Source organism: Dipodomys spectabilis, unplaced genomic scaffold, assembly GCF_019054845.1.
Source record: "Dipodomys spectabilis isolate Male_0828 unplaced genomic scaffold, ASM1905484v1 ptg000375l, whole genome shotgun sequence".
NCBI classification, from domain to species: domain Eukaryota; kingdom Metazoa; phylum Chordata; class Mammalia; order Rodentia; family Heteromyidae; genus Dipodomys; species Dipodomys spectabilis.
In genome coordinates this window covers 523786-549227 of record NW_024871052.1, presented here as the reverse complement: position 1 = coordinate 549227, position 25442 = coordinate 523786, and the positions used below count along the sequence as shown (strand labels likewise).

The 25442-nt window shown below is 41.0% G+C and overlaps 1 protein-coding gene across 3 annotated transcripts in view; it reads left to right on the top strand.

Annotated features, from left to right (window-relative positions):
- Uimc1 (ubiquitin interaction motif containing 1) overlaps positions 1–25442 on the top strand; it is an 84949-nt gene that overhangs the window by 24802 nt on the left and 34705 nt on the right. For 2 of the 3 annotated variants that reach the window (XM_042667093.1, XM_042667091.1), the window contains 4 exons: positions 8232–8296; positions 10327–10403; positions 13905–14002; positions 21405–21573. In XM_042667093.1, coding sequence (XP_042523027.1) covers positions 8232–8296; positions 10327–10403; positions 13905–14002; positions 21405–21573 — 409 coding nt within the window. The remainder of the gene's footprint in view (positions 1–8231; positions 8297–10326; positions 10404–13904; positions 14003–21404; positions 21574–25442) is intronic. The other variant, XM_042667092.1, reaches the window with a different exon arrangement.

Below are 25442 nucleotides of genomic sequence, written 5' to 3'. Positions count from 1 at the left end.
GAGGAATTATTGTAGCCTTTTGTTCTTTCTGTGGTCTTTTTTCCTTCCTTGATAATTAAAGTATAACACATGCGCACTATAGAAAATTAGGAGAGTACACAAGAATATAAAGAAAAAAGCTGGGTATGGTGGTGCATACCTGCTATCCCAGCACTTTAGAGGCTGAAGCAGATAAGATCTCGAATTTGAGGCTTTGAGGCCAAATGTGCTACATGGTAACCACCTCCCCCGAAAAAAAGGAAAGAATTAGCTATAACCCCTTCACCAAGAGGCAGTTAGCATTTTTGTATATATAAAAATACACTTTTAAAAGTTTTTGAGCAAAATGAAGCCTCTTCTGTATAAGCTTTTCCCCCAGCTTTATAATTATCCTATTATCCTCTTTCTTTCTTTCTTTCTTTCTCTCTTTCTCTCTTTCCCTCTCTCCCTCTCTCCCTCTCTCCCTCTCTGTCTCTCTGTCTCTCTGTCTCCAGTCTTGGGGCTTGAACTCAGGGCCTAAGCTTCCTTTGCTCAAGGCTAGCACTCTACCACTTGAGCCACAGCGCCACTTCTGGCCTTTTCTGTGTATGTGGCACTGAGGAATTGAACCCAGGGCTTCATGCATGCTAGGCAAGCACTCTACCACTGAGCCACATTCCCAGCCATCTTTTCTTTCTTTCTTTTGGTTGGTTGTGGGCTTTGAATTCAGGGCTTGGGTACTGTCCCTGAGCTCCCCCTCCCCCCCTCTCAAAGCTAGAGGTCTATCACTTTGAGCTACAGCTCTACTTCCATTTCCTGGTGGTTAATTGGAGATAAAAATTCATGGACTTTCCTGCCTTGACTGGCTTTGAACTGCCATCCTCAGATTTTTCAGCCTTTTTTTTTTTTTTTTTTGCCAGTTCTGGGGCTGGCCACCGAAGCCTGGGCGCTGTCCCTTTTCTTTTGCTCAAGGCTAGCACTCTACCAGTTGAGTCACAGCGCCACTTCCCACCTTTTCTGTGTATGTAGTTACTGAGGAATTGAACCCAGGGTTTCATGCATGCTACTAGGCAGGCACTCTTACCACTGAGCCACATTCCCAGCCCCAGACATCAGCCTCTTGAGTAACTAGGATTACAGGCATGAACCACTGGCACTTGGACATAAAAAATGTCCTAATTTTTTTTTTCTTGATGTAGAATACAGTGTTGGATGAATCATAGTTTATCCAGTGGCCTATTGGTAAACATGTAGGTTTGTTTGCAGTATTTTCCTATTACAAGTAGCATTATAGGCAGTACTTCTTCTTGAACAGAGGACATTTTATCCACTTGGGAGGTATTTGTAGGATAATTTGCTATAAGATACAGCTAATGGATCAAAGGATATCTGCATTTACAGCTTACGTTAGCTATTATCAAATTGCCCTCTGTAGAGGTTGAGTACATGTATATTATCAGCAATGTATAATTACTGGTCTTCTCAAACCCCTTCCATCACAGTGTTCTCAGACTTCTCAATATCTACCAAGATGAAAGATGATAGTCTTAATTTGTATTCCTCTTACCATTTGTGAGGTTGAACTTTTCCCCACATTCTAAGCCTATTTGCATTTTCTTTTCTGTCTCTTGAGATTTTATGGTCATTTTTCTTTTTAAATCTCTCTTTCCTGTCTCTCTCCTGAAGTGGTTTGTAGGTAACTTTTACATATCCGGGGAAGTGATCCTTTGTGGTAAGAAGTGCAGATGATTTCTCTCTTTATTCCTCCTTCCATAAAAGTTAAGTTTCTGCTTTTGCTTGTGGTGATTTTTTTCTAATTTATTAAAAGCAGTTTCCATTTTATATTTGAATTACTTTTATAGTCTTTTTCTCTTGACATAGCTAGATTAGAGTTTTTGTCTTCTGAAAGTTATAACAGCAATCATATTATACAATATTATTTTTAGTTTTGAAAGAATATCTGTGTTTATGGCTATTCTGGGTTTTGTTTTGTTTTGTTTTGTTGATTGTGTGGCTTGAACAGAGCCACAGCACCACTTCTGGTGTTTCGTGGTTAATTGGAGATAAGAGTCTTAGCCTTTCCTGCTCAGGCTGGCTTCAAACCATGGATCTTCAAGAGTAGCTAGGATTATAAGCATGAGCCACTGTTGCCCAGCTGTGTTTTGTTTGTTTGTGTGTGTGTGTGTGTGTGTGTGTATGTGTGTGTGTGTGTGTGTGTGTGGTGTGGTGGTGGTGGTGGTGGTGGTGGTGGTGGTATTTCTGCTGTTAGCCTCTTGGACTTTCCTGATGGGGCTGGTTTTGAACCGTGATCCTCAGATCTCATCCTCTTGAGTAGTTAGGATTATAGGCGGGAGCCACAGAAGCCTGCCTTGTTTATTTTATTTTTATCATACTTATGTGGCTTCTCATGAGAAAAACCTAAGAGATAGTAGATCTGAGAAACTTCCTATCATGGTACAGAGAGCATGGATTATTTAGAGAGAGGAGTTTGGCATTTGTGTTTCAATAATACTATGTATTTGAGAAAGCTATTTTACTTCTCTGAATCTTACTTTTATCTCTGTAAAATAAGAATAGTAATTCCTATCATTAGTTATTTTTCTGGTTAAAGCAAATTTGTATGAAAAGCCTAGTATGATGCTTAGGAGATTATAGGTAACCAAAAATGGTAGTTCTGTCCTAGAAAAATCATTCATTGAGGTTACCTGCAGAGGTCATTCCCCCTCCCCCTCCCCACCCCACCCCTAGTCCTGGGGTTTGAACTCAGTTCTTGGACAGTGTCCCTGAACTTCTTTTGAAGCTCAAGGCTAGCACTCCACCACCTGAGCCACAGCACCACTTCCAGCTTTTTCGGTTTATGTGATTATGTGTATGCTAGGCAAGCACTCTACCACTAAGCCATATTTCTAGCCCCAGAGATCATTCTTTTCTAGTAACTGTCTTCCTCCACAGTATGGAAAGTATATGGAAAAAGAAGGCATTTTTCTTACCAGTTCTTCTAGTACCTGGCTTTTTTCTAAGTCAGAGTTTTCAGTGAATGCTTTTGCATTTCAGAGATGATGATTCTTAGAAGAAAACTCCAAAGACTGACATTTAGTGATTGAAAGATCCCAGTGGCTAGAGTTCTAGAGCATAAGCTATGAAGTTCTGTGTTGTGTCAAGCATACTTGAAGCAATGCTTTTCAGGACACTCCTGAAGTGGCCAAGGTCTAGTGGCTGATCTAACTGGTTAGAAGTTCTCCTAACATATGGACATGTCATTAAATACAATAGTTGATACTGTCAAAGTAATTCAAGACAGGACTTTGTTGTATAGAGAAGCTAGTGTTTCATAAATTGTAAAGCAGCAGTGTAATCAAACCGGAAGGTCATTGAGGCTAGAACATCAACTAATTTTTCTGTATCTCATACTGTAATGTATATGCTTCATTTTTCTCCCTGAAGACTGGCTTCCCTTGCTTTATTTCTCCCTGTAGGTTGAAGAAACTTGATTCTATAAGCTTTGGAACTTGAATGTTATAGATTTCATTTCTCAATTTTCCAGAAAAAAAATTATGCTCCCATTTGGTCTTGACTCCTCTTACCAGCCTTTTTGGCTGTGGCCTGAAGGGATGGATATATGTGTCAAACTAGTAATGGGATAAGAGAGATGAGATGCAGTCCTTAATTTCAAGGAGACCAGGATGCCTCCATATATATATATGAGCATAATTTTTAGAAATTACATAAAGCCGGGCGCCGGTGGCTCAAGCCTGTAATCCTAGCTACTCAGGAGGCTGAGATCTGAGGATCGTGGTTCAAAGCCAGCCCGGGCAGGAAAGTTCGTGAGACTCTTATCTCCAATAAACCGCTAGAAAACCGGAAATGGTGCTGTGGTTCAAGCGGTAGAGTGCTCGCCTTGAGCTGAAGAGCACAAGGACAGCGCCCAAGCCCAGAGTTCAAGCCCCATGACTGACAAAAAAAAATTACATAAAAATATTAAAAATAATTAAAAGTTTTAAAAAATAAAGGCCAGGGCTGGAAATGTGACTCACTGGTAGAGTGTTCGCCTAGCCTGGCATGCATGAAGCCCTGCATTCAATTCCTCAGTATCACATAAACAGAAAAAACCCTGAAGTGGCGCTGTGGCTCAAGTGGTAGAGCACTAGCCTTGAGCCAGACATGACAGGCAAAAAAAAAAAAAAAGGTCCAGTATGAAGTAGGACTTTTTAGTTCATTTATTTTTTTGTACGGTTCAGATCATATTAATGCATTTTTCCCCTGATACTGGGAACCAGTTTTGCAAGTACTGCACTACTATTCCCATAACTCATATTGGTATACTGTTGTATTTTAAAGTTAACATTATGAATCATTTTCTTACATTAAAATTATGTGTAGATTTCACCTTTAATGTCATTTTGGCCTGCAAATTTGCCATAATATTAAAAGAAAACATTTTCCTGCTGTGTATTTCGGTTGTGATCAGTATCTTTCAACATGGAATGTTTTAAATTTCAAATCTATGTCCTTAGGAATAGAGAGCTAGAGAAATGCTATGTTGGAGAGTTATGAGCATGCTTACTGTTTGTTGCCATATTGCCGTATTTCAGAAAGATTGTTCAAATATGTACTTGCTCCCTCTAGCATAGTTCACTACAACTTTGCCAACTCAGAATAATATCTTTACAAAACAAAACAAACAGAAACAAGATTACTGCTTTTATAGGCAAGTCATGAAAACCTTTAGGATTGTAATTTTAGTTCTTAATCTTTTGCTTTCAATAACTGGATGGAAAGAATTTACAGAATTTATGGAAACATTTTTTTTTTTTTTGGTCGGTTGTGGGGCTTGAACTCTCAGCCAGGGCTCTGTCTCAGCCTTTTTGTGCTCAAGGCTAGTACTCTACCACTTGAGCCACATGCCACTTCTAGTTTTGAGTGGTTAATTGGAGATAAGAGTTACATGGGTACTTTTCCACCTAGGCTGGCTTCAAACCTCCATCCTCAGATCTCACCCTCCTGAGTAGCTAGGATTACAGGCGTGAGCCACCTGTGCCCAGCTTGGGAACATTTTCTGTTGAACATGTCTTTGCTCAAGTTGCTGGTGTTTGAGACTCTTGAGTTGATATAGAAAGCAAGAGTTTCAGAAATTGGGATAACAACAAAAAAAAATTCTCCTTGGGGCAAATGGCTTAGTCTGTAGTGAAGGTTATTAAAGCTTTTCAATCGGTTGATAACTGGTCTCTGGCATCACTGAGAGTCGAAAGCTGTTACTGAAGTCTGAGAGGTCTTAATGGTTTTACGGGGCAGAGGTGTTGATGTGCTTACTTACTACTTTTTTCTTTTTGGTAATGGTACTGAAGCTTGAACCCAGGGTTCACAGTCTGATCCCTAATTTTTCAGTCCAGTTGCTAGAGCTTCTTTCTTAGAAATGACCAGATTGTATAGATTTACTAGCCAAACTTCATGCTGATGAATATACAACAAATGACAGTTTGGTCATTATGGGATAGGAACACTTTTGATGACCAAAATACTCAGATTTACTGTACCCTGTACCTCCTTCTAGTATAAATAGATCTGGATCAGCAAAAGAGAGTTTCAAAGGAATAGCTTAACTGGATGTGGAAAAGCCTGAGAAGCCATCACTGCCTCCCAACAGAGCTGTTGCTAGGGTAACCAGCAGGCGATCAGACTACAATGTTGAAGATACTATTTGAGTCTAGACTTTTAGACTTTCCCTTAAAACATTTTTAAAAAAGTTTTCATCAGTACTAGGGTTTGAATTCAATCTGGTGTGACAAGTGTTCCGGCCATTAAGCCAGGCCTCCATCCTATTTAACTTCAGTGCATTTTTCAGATAGGGTCCCATGCTTTTTCACAAAGCCAGCTTCAGACCATGATCTTCCTGATTCTGCCTCGCAGTTAGCTGGGATAGAGGTGTGACTATTATGGCTTTTTTGAAGGAAGGCCTCGGTTTTATTTATTTTTTTTGCCTATTCTGGTCTCAAATTGAATTGCAGTCCTCCTGTTTTTGCCTCCTAAATAGCAGGCATGTGCCATCACACTTGGCTTAATATTTTTCTTTTTAAGATTCAGTGCAGAGTATCCTCTTTTTACTTAACCATTTCTTCAGGCACAGTATAACATCGAGATTTGGCCATAGCTTCCTAAGGTTTCATTTTTCTCCTAAATTTTCTTCTTTACTTGATTTATGTTTAGGTAGTTTTACTGTCATGTTTTTACATTCTGAATGAAACTTACTTTTTCCCTAAATCCAGATGACTACCACTGAGGTGTGTAAATTGAGGAATTAATGTAGTTTATTAGAATGAGGATATATGTAAAAACACAACAGTAGTGGTTAGAGCATGGACTTTGGAGTTACGTAGGTTCCAGCTGATCAGCTGTGTGGTTCTGTGTGTTATTTAACCTTTTGAGGTTTCATTTTGCTAATTTCTAAAATGCTTTAACAGCTACTGCCTTACACGATTCTTGTGAAGATTAAAGGAAGTAATAGATGTGAGGATGATTGGCAGAAGCTTGGTGCCTAATATATGCACAATAACTTTTAAAGTATTACAGTGGTATAGTCTGAGATATGTTTCAGCCTAAGGTAGAAATAGAGGTGCCTTGATTGCTTTTGAAGTCCTAAGCTTAGTCAGCTCATGATTCTAAATCATAATTTTATTTAATGGACACTAGGTGTCAGTGTTTTACTTTTTTATCTAGTGTTTTACTTTTTTTTATAAGATTTTTTTTTATTGCTGAGTTCAGTCAAGTGCAGTTTACTGCTGTTGTATTTTAGCCCTTTTGAGAATTCTGTTCAGCTCTTAGTTTTTCACGGTGACTGCATTCCCACTCAGTGTATAACATTTCCTTCTTTTTCACAGTAGAGTCAATTTAGCTATTCCTTTTTTTTTTTTTTTTTTGGTAGTGTATTTCATCATTTAGCTGAATAGTAGAGAGATGTCTAATTTGTTTAAGGTATTTATATCCTGTTAGGAAACCCTGGAAACTTTGTTCAGTAGCTTTACTTCTCCTGGAAGAAGCTTCACAGTCAGTGCTTTTCTTAGAAGAGCCTCTAGGGCAGCCGTAGCTAATACTTTCTGTGCTCTTGTACATGTAGTGAGTTGACATTGGCCAGCTTTCATGAGTAAGTGGAAATGCTCTTTTTCTTTAGTAGTCTATATCATTGCTTTTCTTAAAAGATATCCCTGCAGTGGAATAGCAAAACCATAGTGACAGTTTTGTAGCAAAAGACCTTGACTTTGGGGATAATCCTGTGTTATGTCTTGGTTGTGCTCAGAGAGATCTCCTGTGGATGCAGTGTATATACCAACTCACTGTTTCTGTTGAAAACTGGACTTTTTTCTGTCTATTCCCTTCTTAAATATTAAAAGCTTTATAACTGCTTTTCTGAAATTGTAATTCATTTGACTTACTTTTTTTTTTAATTTTTGGTGCTAGTCTTGGAGCTTGAACTCAGGGCCTGGGACCTCTGCCTGAGCTATTTTGAGCTCAAGGCTAATGATCTAGCACTTTGAGCCACAGCACCATTTCTGGCTTTTTAGCAATTAATTGGAGATGACTCTCACATACTTTCCTGCCTGGGTTGGCTTTGAACCATGATCCTTAGAGCTCAGCTTCCTGAGTAGGATAAGTGGGCATGAGCCATTGGCACTGCTTTTTATTTTATTTTTTATTTTATTAATGGTCCTTGAGTTTGAACTCAGGGCCTCTCTTCTTCTTTGTGTTTGCTAGGATTGCGCTCTACTGCTGAGCCATGCCTACACGGCTGTGTAGGTATGTGTCTGTGTAGTGTCTGTGTAGCCCAGCCGAGCCTGTAACTTGCTTTATAGAAGTAGGCTGGCCTTGAACTTGAGATCCTCTTGCCTCAGTCTTAGGAGTGCTGGGATTACAGATATGTGCCACCATGCTGTGCTCTGGTTTGATTTGGTCTTTTCACACCCCAAGATATGCTCTTTTACTGAAACTAACTTATGTTACTGCTGGGTTATAACATTGAACAATACATTTTTTTTTTTTTTAAGGGAAGGAACTTCTAGGCATTTATACACAGACCAAAGGAAGTTACGCTTAGGGGATGAACACAAAGGCACAGTGCCTATGTGCTTTTTATTTTATATTACATAAGCCTATTTTATATGATATAAAATAATACTTATTGAAGTGAAAAAACAAAGACAAGAAACCTTTATCTTAAAAAAAGGGGAAGAAACCAGTTCATCTGAGATTGTATATTTAGGATGTTTCCTATTTCTTTGCAGTCTTTTCAAGGGCTGTTTGTTGAAGAAACCTCTGAAGAAAAAAATGCTGCACCTGTTTCACAAAGGTTAGATCATTTGCTGTGGGTTTCAGTTCCTCTCTGATGATAGCCGTGTAAGAAAGGTGAATTGCAGGAGTGAGAGGAACTCCGTGGACAGTCTGCCTAGGAATATTGAAGTCCTTTGTAAGCCCAGATTAGCACAGCAGCTCCAACTTCTCAGATAAGCTTAGAAAGGTTATCTTGTCTACTGGATTCATCTTGGCATAAATTCTATATATATTACTTTTGAGAAATAGTCATTGCCTGTTATTCTGTGTGTGCACACCACATGCATGCATGTTAGTACTGGGACTTGAACTCAGGACCTGGGCACTATTCCTTGTTTTTATGCTTAAGGCCGGTATTCTACTACTTGAACCACAGCTCCCTTCTAGCTTTGTGTTAATTGGAGATAAAAGCCTCAAAGATTTTTTGTCTGAGCTGGCTTTGAACCCAGACCCTTAGATACGAGCAAGGAGCACAAAGGCAAGCCACTGGTGTCCATCTCTGCTATTCTCCTAACTACCCTAGCTTTCTGTGCCAATTTGAAGTCTCTAGTGTGATTTTTTAGGCCACACAGACACTGTGTGGTTCTCTTTCCTATGTCTCATCTTTCCTATAAGTGGTTACATTTGCATTGTCTCCTCTATTATTGTTGATTGCCTGATAGGGTTACCTTCTAAGTCCTTTTACTTTAACAGTAGGTAACAAGTAATAGGCTACTTGTTATAAACTGTTCTACTAACTGGATCATGTTTCCAACCATTTTTCCACTTTGTGTGATAGTTGAGATTCAGGGATTTTTCAAGAGCATGATTTTGCATTGAGTGTCCACTATTTCCCATATGGAAGTTGAGGCTTAGTGGCTGGCCATTGGATGTAATTTAAATGGATGTCTGTCTTAACTTTTTGTGGATAGTACTGGGCATTTTTTCCTAGGCTTTGGTTTGATATTTGTGTATTAGGACAGTTTTGGAAGTGTTTTTAACTGGCGTGGGTCTTCTGCTCCCTGTAGGCCTCTCTGCTTTATTGTGGTGAGTCTGTGCAGAGCAGATGTAGCTTTTAATAAATGATTATATGCTTTGTCACCAGGAGAGAGTTGAAATTGCAAGCAATGTGGTTTGACTTCAAATTGATTAGCCCATTTTATAAATGTCAGCAAATTGTTTTGTGATGGACCCTTTGAATAGAGTCCTAATGTTACATGCAGAGTAAACTGTGTCTGGCTTGGTTTATAACAAATGCTATGAGATGTTTTATTTAGAGAGAGAAATCACTTGTGGTTTCCTGTCAGGATTTACTTATTTATCATGAGTCAGTGGTGGCTATTCTCTCTTCTCTGTGGTTCTTGGTTGATGTGAGGATTTGTGTTTTTAAGTGTCTTCTTGCATACTTGATCAAACTAATCATAGAGCTCTGTGAAGCATGAGGGGGCTAGTTCAAATGCTCAAATCTCAGCCGTGTGTTCCTGTGTCAGGAAGAAATCATACCAGATGAATAGGCAGAGAAACCAGAAGGTTGGATGAGGGAAGCCATTCATAATTAAATTTTTCTTGAATGAGGTGTACAACTTGTGTGGGCAGATTTTTGTTGTAGGACAGTTTGGAACTGTATTTTATTTTTGTTGTTTATGTCTTGAGAAAAAGAGGAAATTTAACTGCAAGCTAAAGGAGAAGCTAGTGCTGTCAGTAGACTCTGTTTTCTGAGTTTACGAATCCCTAGTTTTCAGAAGGCTGAGTCAAAAGCATCTTTGTGTTAAGAGTGGAGTTTGTGTCTTCTGTCATATTCACAAGCAGTTCTTACCATTTATCTTTCCTTTATGAACATTCCAAAAGGGATCTTCTTTTCATTTAGTGATTTTGGTGTAAGCATGTTTATGTTCCCTGTTTCTAGCCTAGAGTTTTACTACTGATTCCTTGCTTTCCTGTTGTGCTTTTGTGTTAGTGGACAGCAGGTATCAGATTACCTGTGGCTTTGTGAATGACTCACCATTGTTTTTGGCGCTGTGTTCTGATTTATTTTACTGAAAATTCACTTGGGGTTTGGTTCTTTTTCAGCACTGCTGCTTTGACCAGTAAGAAAAGCTTAGTCCTTATGCCAGAGAGTTCTGCAGAAGAAATCACTGTTTGTCCTGGTAAGCATCTTTGCTGATTTTACTGAGATACTAGATTTTACTAGATACCTAGCTGTCTACTGTTTTTTATTTTGTTGGTTTTTTTGTTTGTTTGTTTTTAATTTAGGTTGTGAGGTTTGAACTGGGAGCTGTCCCTGAGCTTTTTCACTCAAGGCTAGTCCTTTACCACTCTGATCCACAGTGCCACTTCAGTTTTCTGGTGGTTAACTAAAGATAAGAGTCTCAAGATCTTTCCTGCCTAGGCTGGCTTCAAACCATGATCCTCAGATCCTCAGCCTCCTGAGTAGCTAGGATTACAGGCCACTGGTGCTCAGCCTGTTTTATTCTTATAATTTTTTTTGTTCAAAACACTCTCAAGGGGCTGGGAAGGTGGCTCAGTGGTAGAGTGCTTGCCTTGCATGTCTGAGGCCCTGGGTTCAATTCTCAGCACCACATAAGCAAAAAGAAAAAAGCCGGAAGTGGCGCTGTGGCTCTAGTGGTAGAGTGCTAGCCTTGAGCTGAAGAACTGAGGGACAGGGCCCAGGCCTAGAGTTCAGGGCCCCATGACCCGACCCAAAACAAAACAAAACAAAACAAAACACTCTCAAGAGGTTTATGTGTGGTTGATATACATATGCATGTTTATGTGTGTGTATGAATTCCTATACACAATCACATACAGATATTGTTCAAGGCTATGTTACTCTAATAGATGAGACACAGCACTTTCTGTTTTTCTGGTGGTTAATTGAAGATAAGAGTCTGGCAGACTTTCCTGTCCAGAGTAGCTTTGAACTTCAATCCTTCTATAGCATTTTTTTCCCTCACATTGCTGAGTACTGAACTCAGGGCTTTGCACTCACCAGGCAAGCGCTCTTCCACTGAGCTGAATTCCCAGCCCCTGAACTTCGATCAGGGACACACACACACACAGTGCACAGGCCCAGAGTTCAAGCCCCACGACTGATTTAAAAAAAAAAAGCTAGTGCACGCAGGTAATCAACAAGGAGGATGAGGCCAGAGGATCACGAGTTCGAGACCAGCCTGGGCTACACCTTGGGCTGGGAAGGTGGCTCAGTGGTAGAGCATTGCCTTGCATGTATGAGGTCCTGGGTTCGATTTCTCATCACCACATAAGCAAAAAGAAAAAAAGCCGGAAGTGGCACTGTGGCTCAAGTGGTAGAGCGCTAGCCTGAGCTGAAGAGCTGAGGGACAATGCCCAGGCCCAAAGTTCAGGCCCCATGATTGGACCCCCCCTAAAAAAACTCTTGGGCTGGCTTTGAACCTTGATCCTCAAATCTCAGCCTCCCGAGTAGCTAGGATTATAGGTGTGAGCCACTGGTGCTCAGCTCAGTTTTCTTTCTTTTTTGGGGCGGGAGAGGGGCTTTTTAAAAAGCAGAGCCTATTATATTTATCAGTAACTTCGTTCATGTTAGATTGAGGAACTTTTGGGATGGCAAGTAGTTACAAATGTTGCTAAAAGTCCTATCTTGAGTTTTCAGGTTTCTGCTTGTCAGATATATTCATAGTTTCCTAGTTTTGGTTTCTTTTCAATTTTTTCTACATAGACTGCAAGCCATAGTTAATGTACAGTCTAGAAAAGTTGTGTAAATATTTTCAAGCACTTGGCAGCCTATCGTGAAATCTTTTAAAATATTATTTTAAGAGTATAATTATGTTGGTTTTCATTGAAAGTGGTTCCCTAATTCATTTGAAATGTTTTTGGATTATTGCCTAATTATGCCCACCAAGAGACCTCACTACCAAGTGCTCTGATTTTGGCAGGAACTCTCAAGACTGAAATACTGTCTTTGTGAGAAGAAAGCAATTTTTTTTCTGGGAAAGTCCCAGGCTGCGTCTTTTATCTGGAACTGCACACTTGGCCCTCTTTTGCAAAGTCTTTCAGTATACCTGTTAGATAATGGCATAGGATATCATCCTGGGATCCTGCAGGAAGAACTTGAAAGTCCTTGTTAGTGAGGACTGATTGGGGTTAGGTAGCTTTATGATCTGACTTTCTGTCATTAGCCTGCAGATTAAGTCTGCTTGTAGACAAAACCACTTCTAAATGAGATTGTAGAGAGGTTTTTTTTTTTTTTTTGTTTTGTTTTTTTTTACAGTTTCAGGGATTTTATACTAAAAACTTAGGCTAGCTGGGCACCAGTGGCTCATGCTTGTCATCCCAGCTACTCAGAAGGCTGAGATCTGAGGATCCCAGTTCAAAGCCGGCCCAGGCAAGAAAGTCCATGAGATTCTTACCTCCAGTAAACTACCAGAAAACCGCAAGTGGCGCTGTGGCTCAAGTGGTAGAGCACTTGCCTTGAGCTTAAGAGCTGAGGGATGGCGCCCAGGCCCAGAGTTCAAGCCCCATGACTGACAAAACAAAACAAACACCAACTAGGCTTTTTTTGGTTGGGCCTGGGGCTTGAACTGAGGGCCTGGCACTGTTCCTAAGGCTAGCTAGTGATTACCACTTGAACCACAGCTCCATTTCTGGCTTTTTGTGGTTAATTGGAGATAAAGTCTTATGAACTTTCTTGCCTGGGCTGGCTTTGAACTATGATCCTCAGATCTCAGTCTCCTGAGTAGTTAGGATTACTTCGGATTGAGCCACTGGTACCAGGCGAGGCTATCTTTTAGGGTTACTTTGTTAAAGAAGCAGAATATGACCATATTATGTCCTTGTTGTGCCTTGTGCTAGCACTGTTTACTTCTGAGGCATTAGTATCTCTTTAAGTTGTCTTTATAGTTGGACATTTCAGTCATTCACACAGGGCCTAGTATATGACTTTTATTATTGTACAGTAGTCCAGGTAGTGAGTGCTCTTATATTTGAACAGACTGTCTGGTGATGCTATGCCTGATATTAACTTGCAAAGAAGATTTTGAGGCTTATGTGCTTTCCTATCAAGGGGATAAAATCTGTGTGTGTGTGTGTGTGTGTGTGTGTGTGTGTGTGTGTGTATCCACTTTCCAAGAAATTGTGATGTATTAAAATACAATTAATTCTAGAAATGTATTCTTTAATGAGTTAGAAGCTATTTAGAATCTTGCACATTGTATTTGTAAAGCATACAAATGCCATTAGAGGTATAATAAGTACTGTCAAACTTACAGGATTTGCCTTCTGAGACAAATTTCTCATCTTCAACAGACTTCAGAATGCTGTTTTTTCATATATGCTTGCAGTGAGCTTCAAACTTACTCATTCTTTATCTTTTTCCCTCATTCTCTTCTCCTCCTAGGTAGTCTCTTAATTACACTCTTGTTCTGTATTTACTCATATAAGTAATTGTGTGTGTGTCTATCTAATTATCTATCTATCTATCTGAGCACATGTCTGTGAATATGTCTGTCTTCCACGTGTGAGTGAAAACATATGATACATTGTTTTTTGAGTTTGGTTTGTCTTGTTCAATATGATGTCCTCTAATTTTTCTGCAAATGACATGGTTTCATTTTTCTTTGTGTATTTCATAACTACAAAAACCCAAAATTAAATTAATGTTATTTAAATTACAGAGACACAGCTAAGTTCCCCTGAAACTCTTGACCTTGAGAAAGAAGCATTTCCAAGTAGCAGAGAGACCCCGGATGCAGTAAGAACGAGAGATGAGGAGGTGAAATTCTTCTCTATAATTTTTCTTAAGTCATTTATTTCAGTTGTTTTCTCTTTTAAAAAAATGTTAACCTTGGAGGAAAAGATTTAGGTGGCATAGGTTTTTAATTTTTTGACACATTTATTTAGAGAAATTTTTATTAAGATTATTTCAAGCTGGATACTGGTGGCTCATATCTGTAATGCTAGTTAACTTAATAGGCTGATATCTGAGGATCAAGGTTCAAGTCTAGCCCAGGCAGGAAAGTCTGTAAGGCTTATCTCCAGTTAACCACCAAAAATCCAAAAGTAGAGCTGTGGTTTAAGTGGTAAAGTGCTAGACCTACAAAAGTTCAGGGACCATGCCTAGGCCTTGAGTTAAAGCCCTAGATCTGGCACACAAAAAAAGGCCAAAAAAGCTGGGTACCAGTGGCTCACGCCTATAATCCTAGCTACTCAGGAGGCTGAGAGCTGAGGATCATGGTTCAAAGCCAGCCCGGGCAAGAAACTCCATGAGATTCCAACCACCAATAAACCACTAGAAAACCGGAAGTGGTGCTGTGGCTCAAGCAGTACAGCGCTCACCTTGAGCTGAAGAGTGCAGGGAAAGTGACTAGGCCCAGAATTCAAGCCCCACAACTGACCAAAAAAAAAAGTCTTTTCCCCTTACTGTTTCTTTTGCACTTTTATTACGTTTCTGGTACAGATGAGGAAGCTTGAGGCTTAGGATGTTTGAGTACTTTTTAGTAATTTCTACTGCTTACTGATAGAACTAGAATTTGAACATAAAGACAAATGTCTTTAAAGTTATAGGGCATGAACAATCTTAAAAAAAAATCCTCATATTCTTTAGCCTTCATTTCTAAATGTTATTAGAAATACAAAGACAAAATAAGTGAATCACGTTATCTTTCCTAGCTCATTTCACATATCTGGTGATAGTCATAAAACTGATTGGTAGAAATTTATGCTTTTTTTGTATGTGTAATATTGGGATTTGAACTCAGGACTGCCTTCTGGGAGGTGCTGTACCAATAGAGCCATGCCTCCAGCTGAAATTCATACTTCTGAATTAAGACTCAGTGTGGAACTGAGTCTAGTGGTATATATCTATAAAGCTAGCACTCAGAGGCTAACACAAGCTGCTTCTCAGTATCTGTTTTCCTGTTGAGTCTGACGAAACAAATTACAAAATCCTTTTACAAAGAATTTAAACTTTTTTTTTTTTTGGTTGGTCAAGGGGCTTGAACTCTGGGCCTGGGCGCTGTCCCTCAGCTCTTCAGCTCAAGGTGAGCGATCTACCACTTGAGCCACAGCGCCACTTCCAAGAATTTAAACTTTTGTCTTTAATCTATTGTCATGTAAAGCAGCTTGGGAACTGAACACATTTTCTTTTTTGAAATAAAGATTTTGTATTTGTATTTACTTTCCTCCTCCTCTTCCTCTTCCTCCCCCTCTTCTTCTTCTATGTAATTTTTTTTTAATTGTAAAGATACTGTACAGAGGGGTTATAGTTACATGAGTAAGGTAATGAATACATTTCCTATGGAACATTGTTACCCCCTCCTTTGTTTTTCCCCCTACTATCCCTTCCTTCTCCACCCCAACTCCTTCCCCCTCCCCCACCAAGTTGTAAAGTTCATTTTCAACATAGTGTCTTATACATCTCATTGTTGCAGTGGGTCAACCTATATCCTTATTTCAGCATTTTATTATTTCTCTTCCCCTCCCCCAATTAGAACAATGTATATACAAGATGCAGGGTACCAGAATCAAATACAGTGACAACAGGGGTTATACCATGAGGGAAGAACATACAAAGAAACAAAAAAATATCACATAGTACATTAAAAACAACAGTAACAAAGAAAAAACCACTCGTGTCCCTATCTTGGGGTTCATTTCCCTTAACATCTTTTTTTTTTTTTGCTGGTTCTGGGGCTTGAACTCAGGGTCTGGGCACTGTCCCTGAGCTGCTTGTTTTTTTTTTTTTTTTTTTTTGCTTAGGGCTAGTGCTCTACCACTTGAAGCACAGCACCACTTCTGGCTTTTTCTGTTTCCTCTGCTGAGGAATCAAACCCAGGGCCTCATGCACCCAAGGCAAGCATACTACCACTGAGCCACATTCTCAGTCCCTTAACATCATCTTATATGGTCATATGTATTTAGCTTTTGACCTTTTCTGCTTGTCTGGTAAGGTTATCCTAGACTTATACTAGTTATTGCAAATAAGGGAAGTATTTTATTTTTTATTTTTTTGCCTGTCTTGGGGCTTGAACTCAGGGTCTAGGCTCTGTCCCTGAGCTAATTCTCTACCACTTGAGCCATAGTTCCACTTTTGGCTTTTGTCTGAGTAGGTTATTGGAGGTAAGAGTCTCATGGACTTTCCTGCCCAGGCTGGCTTTGAACTGGGATCCTCAGATCTCAGCCTCTTGAGTAGCTAGGATTACTGGCATGAGCCACCAGCACTGGCCATATTTACTTTCTTATCCTAAGTACCTTAACGGAGACTTAATTCTGATTCCTTTTTATACTTTAAGGTGTGTGTGTGTTTATGTGTACAAAAGAATGCATATACCTGAATCAGAGCTTGAACTAAGGGCCTCATCCTCTTGTTTAGCTTGTTTATTCACAGCTGGTTCTCTACCACTTGAGCCACACCTCCACTTCCAGATTTTTTGCAGATTATTTTGGAGATGGAATCTTGCAAGCTTTTTTGCTTAGATTGACTTTGAAGCTCAATCCTCAGATTTCAGCCACCAGCCCTTGATGTAGGTTTTTTTGGTGGGGGGCAGTTGTGGGCCTAGTGTGGGGCTGGGAAGGTGGCTCAGTGGTAGAGCGCTTGTCTTGCATGCCTGAGGTCCTGGGTTTGATTCCTCAGCACCACATAAGCAGAAAAAGCTGGAAGTGGCGCTATGGCTCAAATGGTAGAGTGCTAGCCTTGAGCTGAAGAGCTGAGGGACAGTGACCAGACCCAGAGTTCAGGCCCCGTGACCAGATCCCCAAAAAAAATTAAAAAAAAAAAAAAAAGACTCCTAATGCCAGTGGTGGTTGGGAAGATGGACATAGGTGCTTCACACCAAAACTTGTTCATTTTGACATCCTGTCAAAATGGGATTGGAGTGGCCTACGGCTATACTACCCCCAAAATGTCTAATCTCACACAAATGGGAATAGGGGAACCGATATTGTTATCACAGTCATCCTTACACAAAGAAGAATCCCTACAAGCCATTTAGTTCATCAAGGTTGATTTCCTAGCTATCTATGACTACAAAGGCTTGGGTTCTTTGTTTGGGTCAAAGAACCTGAGTCCTGTTTAGAATTTATAATGTACTTGTCTGCACTACTCCACATCAAATTTGTTGGCTTCCTCATACTGCGTATCCTCTTTTCACTGGTTCTGTTTGCAGATATCTGTGGATATCCTGAAGTACTCTTAGAAGTTAAGACAGGGCTAGGACTGGCTCACATGGTAGAGCACCTGTCAGCATGAGGCTTTGTGTTCATCACTAGTACCACTTGAAAAAAAACAGTAAAGGAATTCAGAGATACTGCAGTATAACCACACTGCAGAATCATATCATTCTCTGGTTATGAACAGATGAACCTGGATATGTGAGAATCTTGGTGACTAAGCTTAGAATAGTAGTAGCACCTCAAACTTCCAAGTTTTAATGTGAAGCAGGCCTGGATTAGAAGCTTATTAACTTTTGGATCAGCAGGTTACTTTCTAGAGCTGGTGATAGCTCTACTATAGGTTCTTTTTTTTTTTGCCAGTCATGGGGCCTGAACTCTGGGCCTGAGCGCTGTCCCTCTGCTCTTCAGCTCAAGGCGAGTGCTGTACCACTGAAGCCACAGTGCCACTTCCAGCTTTTTCTGCTTATGTGGTGCTGAAGAATCGAACCCAGGGCCTCATGCATGCGAGGCAAGCACTCTACCACTGAGCCACCTTCCCAGCCCCTACTATAGGTTCTTGTAAGGGATATATATATGGAAAACATTTAGCAGAGCTTGGTACAGGACAAGAGCTCAGCTATTGCCAGTTCCTTTCTCATCTTCCTCTTGTGACTTTTTAGCAAAAGGCAATTGTGTTAAAAATGGAATATTTTCTGGCAGTTGTAGAAATTGACTTGGTATTTGTTTGTTTGTTTTGTTTTATGCCAGTCCAGGGGCTTGAACTCAGGGCTTGGTCACACTGTCTCTGAGTTTTGCTGCTCAAAGCTATTTCACTACCAATGGAGCCACAGCTTAAGTATACTTCCAGCTATTTGTGGTTCATTGGAGGTAAGAGTCAGTTAGACTTTTCCTGCCTGGGCTGGCTTTGAAGTGCAGTCATTAGACCTCAGCCTTCTGGATAGCTAGGATTACAGGCATGAGCTACTGGTGTGCACCTGGCCTCCGAATTTATTTAGATGGCCTCTTTCCATCTCTGCTGGCTCAGTAGATTTTTAGGGATGACCTAAACCTATCAAAACAACAAACAAAACAATATTCCTAATTAACAGAGAAGTTCACCTGTTTGTCCTTGTACCAGAGAGGACTTCTTTCCCTCTGTAGTCAGGTGCGGTGATGATAGCACAAGTGCTCCTTGCGCTGAGTGAAAGCAGAGTGGCTCCGCAGTGGTTGGGTAGGACGCACTGCCCTTTAAAGCACGTGCTCGCAGTGGCGCTGCAGAGCTCCCACACGCCGCTGAACCCATCGCTGTGGAGCTCTCGGCTCTGACTGACCCCGACAAGTGACATAAGATTCCTCTGCGAGAGACACAGGAAAAACGATGACTGAAACCTCGCTGAGAGGAGCAAGAGAAAAGATTTAAGCGTGGCTTTGGAGAATTGATTGTCTTAACTAATGACTTTTCTTTGGATCTTTCAATATTTGGGTCTTGTTTCCTCTTTCAATCCAAAAAGTCACAAATAAAGCCCAAGAGGTTATATCTTTGGTCCAAACACAAACTTATCTTAAATCCTACTTGTACTTATTCTGACTACAAGCCCTTTTGTTTTTAAATTTCTTATGACTTAAAATCTCACTAATCTGAATTTTATTGTGAGACTGAAAGTGTCTTTTTTTAAAAATATTTTTTTATTGTAAAAATACTGTACAGAGGGGTTACAGTTACATGAGTAAGGTCATGAGTACATTCCCATTGTTACCTCCTCCATTGCTTTTTCCCTAACCATCCCTTCCCTCTCCACCTCCCCAACTTCTCTCTTCCTCCCCGCCCCAAGTTGTAAAGTTCATTTTCAGCATAGTGTCTTGTACATCTCATTGTTTCAATGGGTCAACCTGTATACCTTACTTCAGCATTTTGTTATTTCTCCTTCCCTCCTCAAATTAGAAAAATGTATATACAAGATTCAGGGCACTGGAATCAAATACAGTGAAAATGGGTTATAACATGAGGGAAGAACGTACAGAAGAAACAAAAAAAAATCACTTAGTACATTATAAGTACTTTTAAAACAACAGCAAAAAAGATAAAACCTCTTTTGTGTCTATCTTGGGGTTTATTTTGCTTAGAATCATGAAAGTGCCTTTTAAGATGCTGCTGCTGTTGGGCACTGGTGGTGCACACTGTCATCCTTGCTATTCAGGAACCCAAGATGAGGATTGGAGTTCGAAGCCAGCCTGGGTAGGAAAGCCCATGAGACTCTGACCTGTAATTAACCAACAAAAAGCCAGAAGTGGAGGTGTGACTCAAGTGGTAGAATGGTAGCCTCGAGTAAAAGAAGTGCAGGGACAGTGCCTAGGCCCTGAGTTCAAGTCCCCCTCCCCCACCCCACTCCCCCTAAAGAAATGATACTGCTGCTACCCAAAGTGTGAAATTAGTACAAACACACTCACTCAATGAGACTCATCCCTGCAGTGTGGAGAGGTCAGTGCTCTCGGGTTTTGGAACCAGATAGTCCTTGGTTTGAATATCAACCTGCCACTTACTTGTGACTTGGTGCAAATTGCCTTCCTATTTGGGATCAGACTTTTCTCATGTGGAAAAGGATATGTCAGTACCCTTGTCAGGCTTTGGATAAGTGAGTAATGTGTAGTGTTTAGTATACATTGAAAGCTCACCTTATTTGTAGATTGTCACATGCAGTTTTGGTCAAGTGCAGTAAAAAAAAAATCAATCAATCAATAAGGCCAAGTGCCAGTGGTTCCCACTTGTGATCCAAACCACTTAGGAGGATTGAGGCTTGAAAGTGCTATAGTCAAAAAGTTCATGAGATTTCCATCTCAACCAGTAGCTAGGTACGGTGGCACATACCTCTCATCCCAACTACTTGGGAAGCAGCAAAAGGCATAAAATCAAGACCTTGTCCCCAAAATAAATAAGAAAGATCTGGCTGGGCACCGGTGGCTCACGCCTGTAAATCCTAGCTACTCAGGAGGCTGAGATCTGAGGATCATGGTTCAAAGCCAGCCAGGGCAGGAAAGTCTGTGAGACTCTTATCTCCAATAAACCATCAGAAAACCAGAAGTGGCGCTGTGGCTCAAGTGGTAGAGCGGGGGCTGGGAAGGTGGCTCAGTGGTAGAGTGCTTGCCTTGCATGCATGGGGCCCTGGGTTCGATTCCTCAGTACCACATAAGCAGGAAAAAAAACCTGGAAGTGGCGCGTGGCTCAAGTGGTAGAGCGCCAGCCTTAAGCTGAAGAGCTGAGGGACAGCGCCCAGGCCCAGAGTACAAGCCCCATGACCAACAACAACAACAACAAAAAGTCTAGATAGAAGGTGGCTCAGGTGGTAGAGCATCTGTTTAGCCAAGCACAAAGCTGTAAGTTCAAATTCCAGTACCACCAGTCATGTAGTACATGCATGCATGCATGCATGCATATATATATATATATATATATATAAAAAAATTCAAATTTGAGAAATAAAAACACATTAATTCTGAGTGTTAGTGAGTGCATTATATAGCTCCATGGATGTGGAGATGCTCTCATCCAGTCTTGTATTTTTGTCTGCTGTTTAAATTGTTGTGTGACCTGCTAAGTATTTCCTCCCTTAATTTTGTGAAATTAAGGACATGGTCTCAAAAAGCAAGGCAAAGGTTATTGTGCTTAATTTAGGTGATAAAGTGAAAACGTTAGATTTGTTGAAGGGTGCCAGTGTCTTCAACAGAAGCTGGGCAGTGTTATGGGAAAATGAATCCACAGTGCAGCACTGAACTCTGAGCACTGAGCACGCACCGTTTGTCTTCTGTAGTGTTCTCCTTGGGACAGAGGCCCACAGATACCAACGGTCTACTGTAGTTGGAAAGTCTTGACCAAATATTACCTATAAGAAGCTTCTTTTCCCTGGTTCTGAGTTTGACTCATTGGTGTTGTCTCTTTAGAAATAATTGAAATATGAAGTGGAGCCTCCTGCAGTTCTGGGGGTAAAGATACTTTCTAAGCTAAAATAGCCACTTCCCATGTTGCTCAGGTTGATAACAGGGACAATGCTAAGAAGAAGACACCTGCTTCTGCCTTCACATCTAATAACCAAGTGTCCTGCCCACTGTGTGACCGCAGCTTCCCACGTTCAAAGATCGAGCAGCATGCCATGTACTGCAATGGGCTGTTGGATGAAGACAAAGATAATAATTCACCAGGTAAGCAGACTCTTACTTTCTTTGTGTAGCAGTTTGTAATCCTGTACTGTATGATGCAGGGGAGACCGACTGCTCTCTTCAAAGTTAAAAGTTATTTTGTTTTGCTTTTTTCTTTTCCCTAGGATTTGAATACAGAGCCTTATACTTTGTAACCAGGCACTCTACTTTTTGCTTTTTTGCTTTAGGTAGTTTTTGTTTTTTTGCTCAAGGCTGGCCTTGGACCACAATCTTTTTACCTATACTGGGATTATAGGAACCCATTGCAACAGCCAACTTTGTTGTTGAGATGAAGTTTTGCAAACTTTTGTCCTAAATGAGATCCTTCCAGTCTTAGCCTTCTAAGTTGTTGGAATTACAAGCAGGCATCATCATGCCTGACGTCTTGTTTTCTATCCAGTATTGTTTGTGTTTGTGTATTTGTTGTTTTTTTGTGCCACTTCTGGGGCTTGAACTCATGGCCTGGGTGCTGTCATGGCCTTGAGCTGGTTTGCTCAAGGCTAGCAGTCTTAACACCAGATCCACTTTCAGCTTTTTGGTGGTTAATTGGAGATAAGAGTCTCACAGGGCTGGCTATGAACTCTGATCCTCAGGTCTCAACTTCCTGAGCATGAACAACAGCACACAGGGCTGTTTTTTGTGTTATTTATTACTTCTAGTAGATGTACCATTTTGGTTATGTATGTCTCAGGAGAAAGTGTGTATGTATATGTGTGTGTAGGTATTGAGGCTTGAACTCAGGGCCTTGAGCTGTCTCTCTTTTCTGCTCAGGGCTGATGCTCTGCCACTCGGCCACATGTTCAGTTCCACCTTTTTGCTAGTTAATTGGAAACAAGAGCTTTGAGAATTTGTCTTCCTGGCTGGTTCTGAATGGCAGTACTCAGATCCCTGTCTCCTCAGCAGCTAGGATTAAAGGTGTGAGCCACCAAAATCTGGCTGTTTCCTCTTAACATTTAACTTACTCACTGCTATCTGACCATCAAAGCCAGTACAATCCAGTGTGGCTCAAATTTCAACTTGCTTATTCAAATATTGAGGCTGTGTCCTAGACTTGCCCAATTTTTCATTAAAAGTAAGTTGTTATTGTTTTGTTGTTGTTGTTTTTTAAACCAATATTGAGGTTTGAACTCAAGGCTTCACACTTGCTCAGTTTGTTTACTCAGCTGGTGCCTTGTCACTTAAGCCGGGCCTCCAGCCTATCTTTTTGCTGGTTTGTTGGAGATAGATAGAATCTCTCAGACTTTTCTGCCAGGACTTGACTTTAAACTACAGTCCTCCAGATCTCACCCTCCTGAGTAGCTAGGATTACAGGTGTTAGTCCCTAATCTGGGTTTCTTGTGGTTTTATTTTAGTAGAAATTTTACCCAGAGACAGCAGCTGAAAAATATCCCTAGTTTATATTCATGTCCTACATGTCTGCTGAGCTATTGGCTTATCTCTGTAGAGGTTAGAACCAGTGTAAGATACTGACCAAGAAAAACTTACTAGGGGGCTGGGAAGGTGGCTCAGTGGTAGAGCACTTGCCTTGCATGCTCAAGGCCCTGGGTTCGATTCCTCAGCACCACATAAGAAAAAAGCCAGAAGTGGCGCTGTGGCTCAAGTGGTAGAGTGCTAGCCTTGAGCTGAAGAGCTGAGGGACAGTGCCCAGGCCCAGAGTTTAGGCCCCACGACCGGACCCAAAAAAAAAAAAAAAGAAAGAAAAAAAGAAAAAGAAAGCTAATCACATCCTTGACTTCCACCTGGATCCTACCTATCTCCTCCCTCCCTCCCCCCGCCATCCATCCATCCATCCATCCATCCATCCATCCATCCATCCATCCATCCATCCATCCATCCATCCATCCATCCATCCATCCATCCATCCATCCATCCATCCATCCATCCATCCATCCATCCATCCATCCATCCATCCATCCATCCATCCATCCATCCATCCATCCATCCATCCATCCATCCATCCATCCATCCATCTATCTATCTATCTATCGCTTGAACTCGGGGCCTGGGCGCCGTCCCTCAGCTCTTCAGCTCAAGGCGAGCGCTCTACCACTTGAGCCACAGCGCCACTTCTGGTTTGCTGGTGGTTTATTGGAGACCAGAGTCTCATGGACTTTCCTGCCCTGGCTGGCTTTGAACCGTGATCCTCAGATCTCAGCCTCCTGAGTAGCTAAGATTACAGGCATGAGCCACCCGCAGATCCTGCCTTTCGAACTATGATTTTAACCTCTAAATACATTTGTGTCATTAGAGCTAGCTAACTATGGTCCAGCTCTTAGATAGCTCTTAGATAATTATAAGTCTTAAGGCATTCTTAGTGTTGCTTACTTTCTGTAACTTAGATGTATTTACATATGCAATTAGTAGTTGTGAAATTTTTAATGTTAAAATTGCCAGAGGCAGGCAGGCATGGTATTGCATCCTGTAATCCTAGCTACAAAAAGGATACATGAAGGAGGATTAAGGTCTGAGGCCGTGCTTGTGTAGAAACATAAAACCTTACCTGAAAAACAGCTAAAGCAAAAAAAGGGCTAGAGTTTATGTGTAACTCAGATGGTACAGTACCTGCCTCATCAGCATGAGGTCCTGAGTTCAAACCCTAGTACTGCCAAAATAAAAAGTTAAAATTGCCAGAAAGGTATATGTGCCTTCATTTTCCTAAAGTAGTGTATGTCTTAGTGTTCTCTGTTTGTTTCTTTGGGTTTTTTTGTTTTTTGTTTTTGGTCAGTGGTAGGGCTTGAACTCTGTGCCTGGGCACCGACCCTCAGCTCTTCAGCTCAAGGTGAGTCCTCTACCACTTGAGCTACTTGCCACTTCCATTTTCTGGTGGTTAATTGGAGATAAGAGCTCAGATGAGCACTGGTAGCTCACACCTGTCATCCTAGCTACTCAGGAGACTGAGATCAGAGGATTGCAGTTCAAAGCCAGCCTAGGCAGGAAAGTCCATGAGACTCTTGTCTCCAGTGAACCACCAGAAAACCAGAAGTGGCACTATAGCTCAAGTGGTAGAGCACTAGCCTTGAGCTGAAGAGCTGAAGGACAGCACTCAGGCCCAGAGTTCAAGCCCCATGACGACAAAAAAAAAAAAAAGAGAGAGAGTCCCATGGCCTTTGCTGCCCAGGCTGGCTTTGGGCTTTGGACTGTGATCCTCAGATCTCAGCCTCCTGAGTAGCTAGGATTACAGGCCTGAGCCACCAGCATCGGGAAGCATTTTTTCTCTTGTGCCAGTCCTGGGGTTTTGAATTTAGGGCCTGGGCATTGTCCTGGGGCTTTTTTTTTTAGTTGCAGGGCTTGAACTCAGGGCCTGGACGCTATCCCTGAGCTCTTTTGCTCAAGGCTAGCACTGTATCACTTTGAACCACAGTGCCACTTGTTTTCTGGTGGTTCATTGGAGCTAAGAGACTTACAGAGACTTTTCAGCTTGAGCTAGCTTCAAACTACAATCATCAGATCTCTCTCCGCCTCTTGAGTAGTTAGGATTAGTGGCCTGAGCCACTGGCATGCAGTTTAGCATTACAATTTTTAGAAAAATAGACTTAAAGTTGAGGACCAAAATCTGGTAATCAATTCTGTGTATTGAGAGAGTATTGAAAGTCTGGGTTCTTTTATGTTCGTTTGTTTTTATTTTGGCAGTATTAGTATTTGAATGTAGTATCTTGGTGCTTACCTAGCAGGTGCTCTACCACTTGAGCCATACCACCAGCCCTTTTTGCTTTATTTTTTCCAGTAGGGTCTGACTCATGTTTATGTCTGGATAATGTTGAACTGTGACCCTCTTATTTATGCTCCTTGCATAGCTTGGGTTGATAAGCCTATGCCACCATACCCTGCTTTTTACTGATTGAAATGTGGGCTTTCAAGAACTTCTTTGTCCA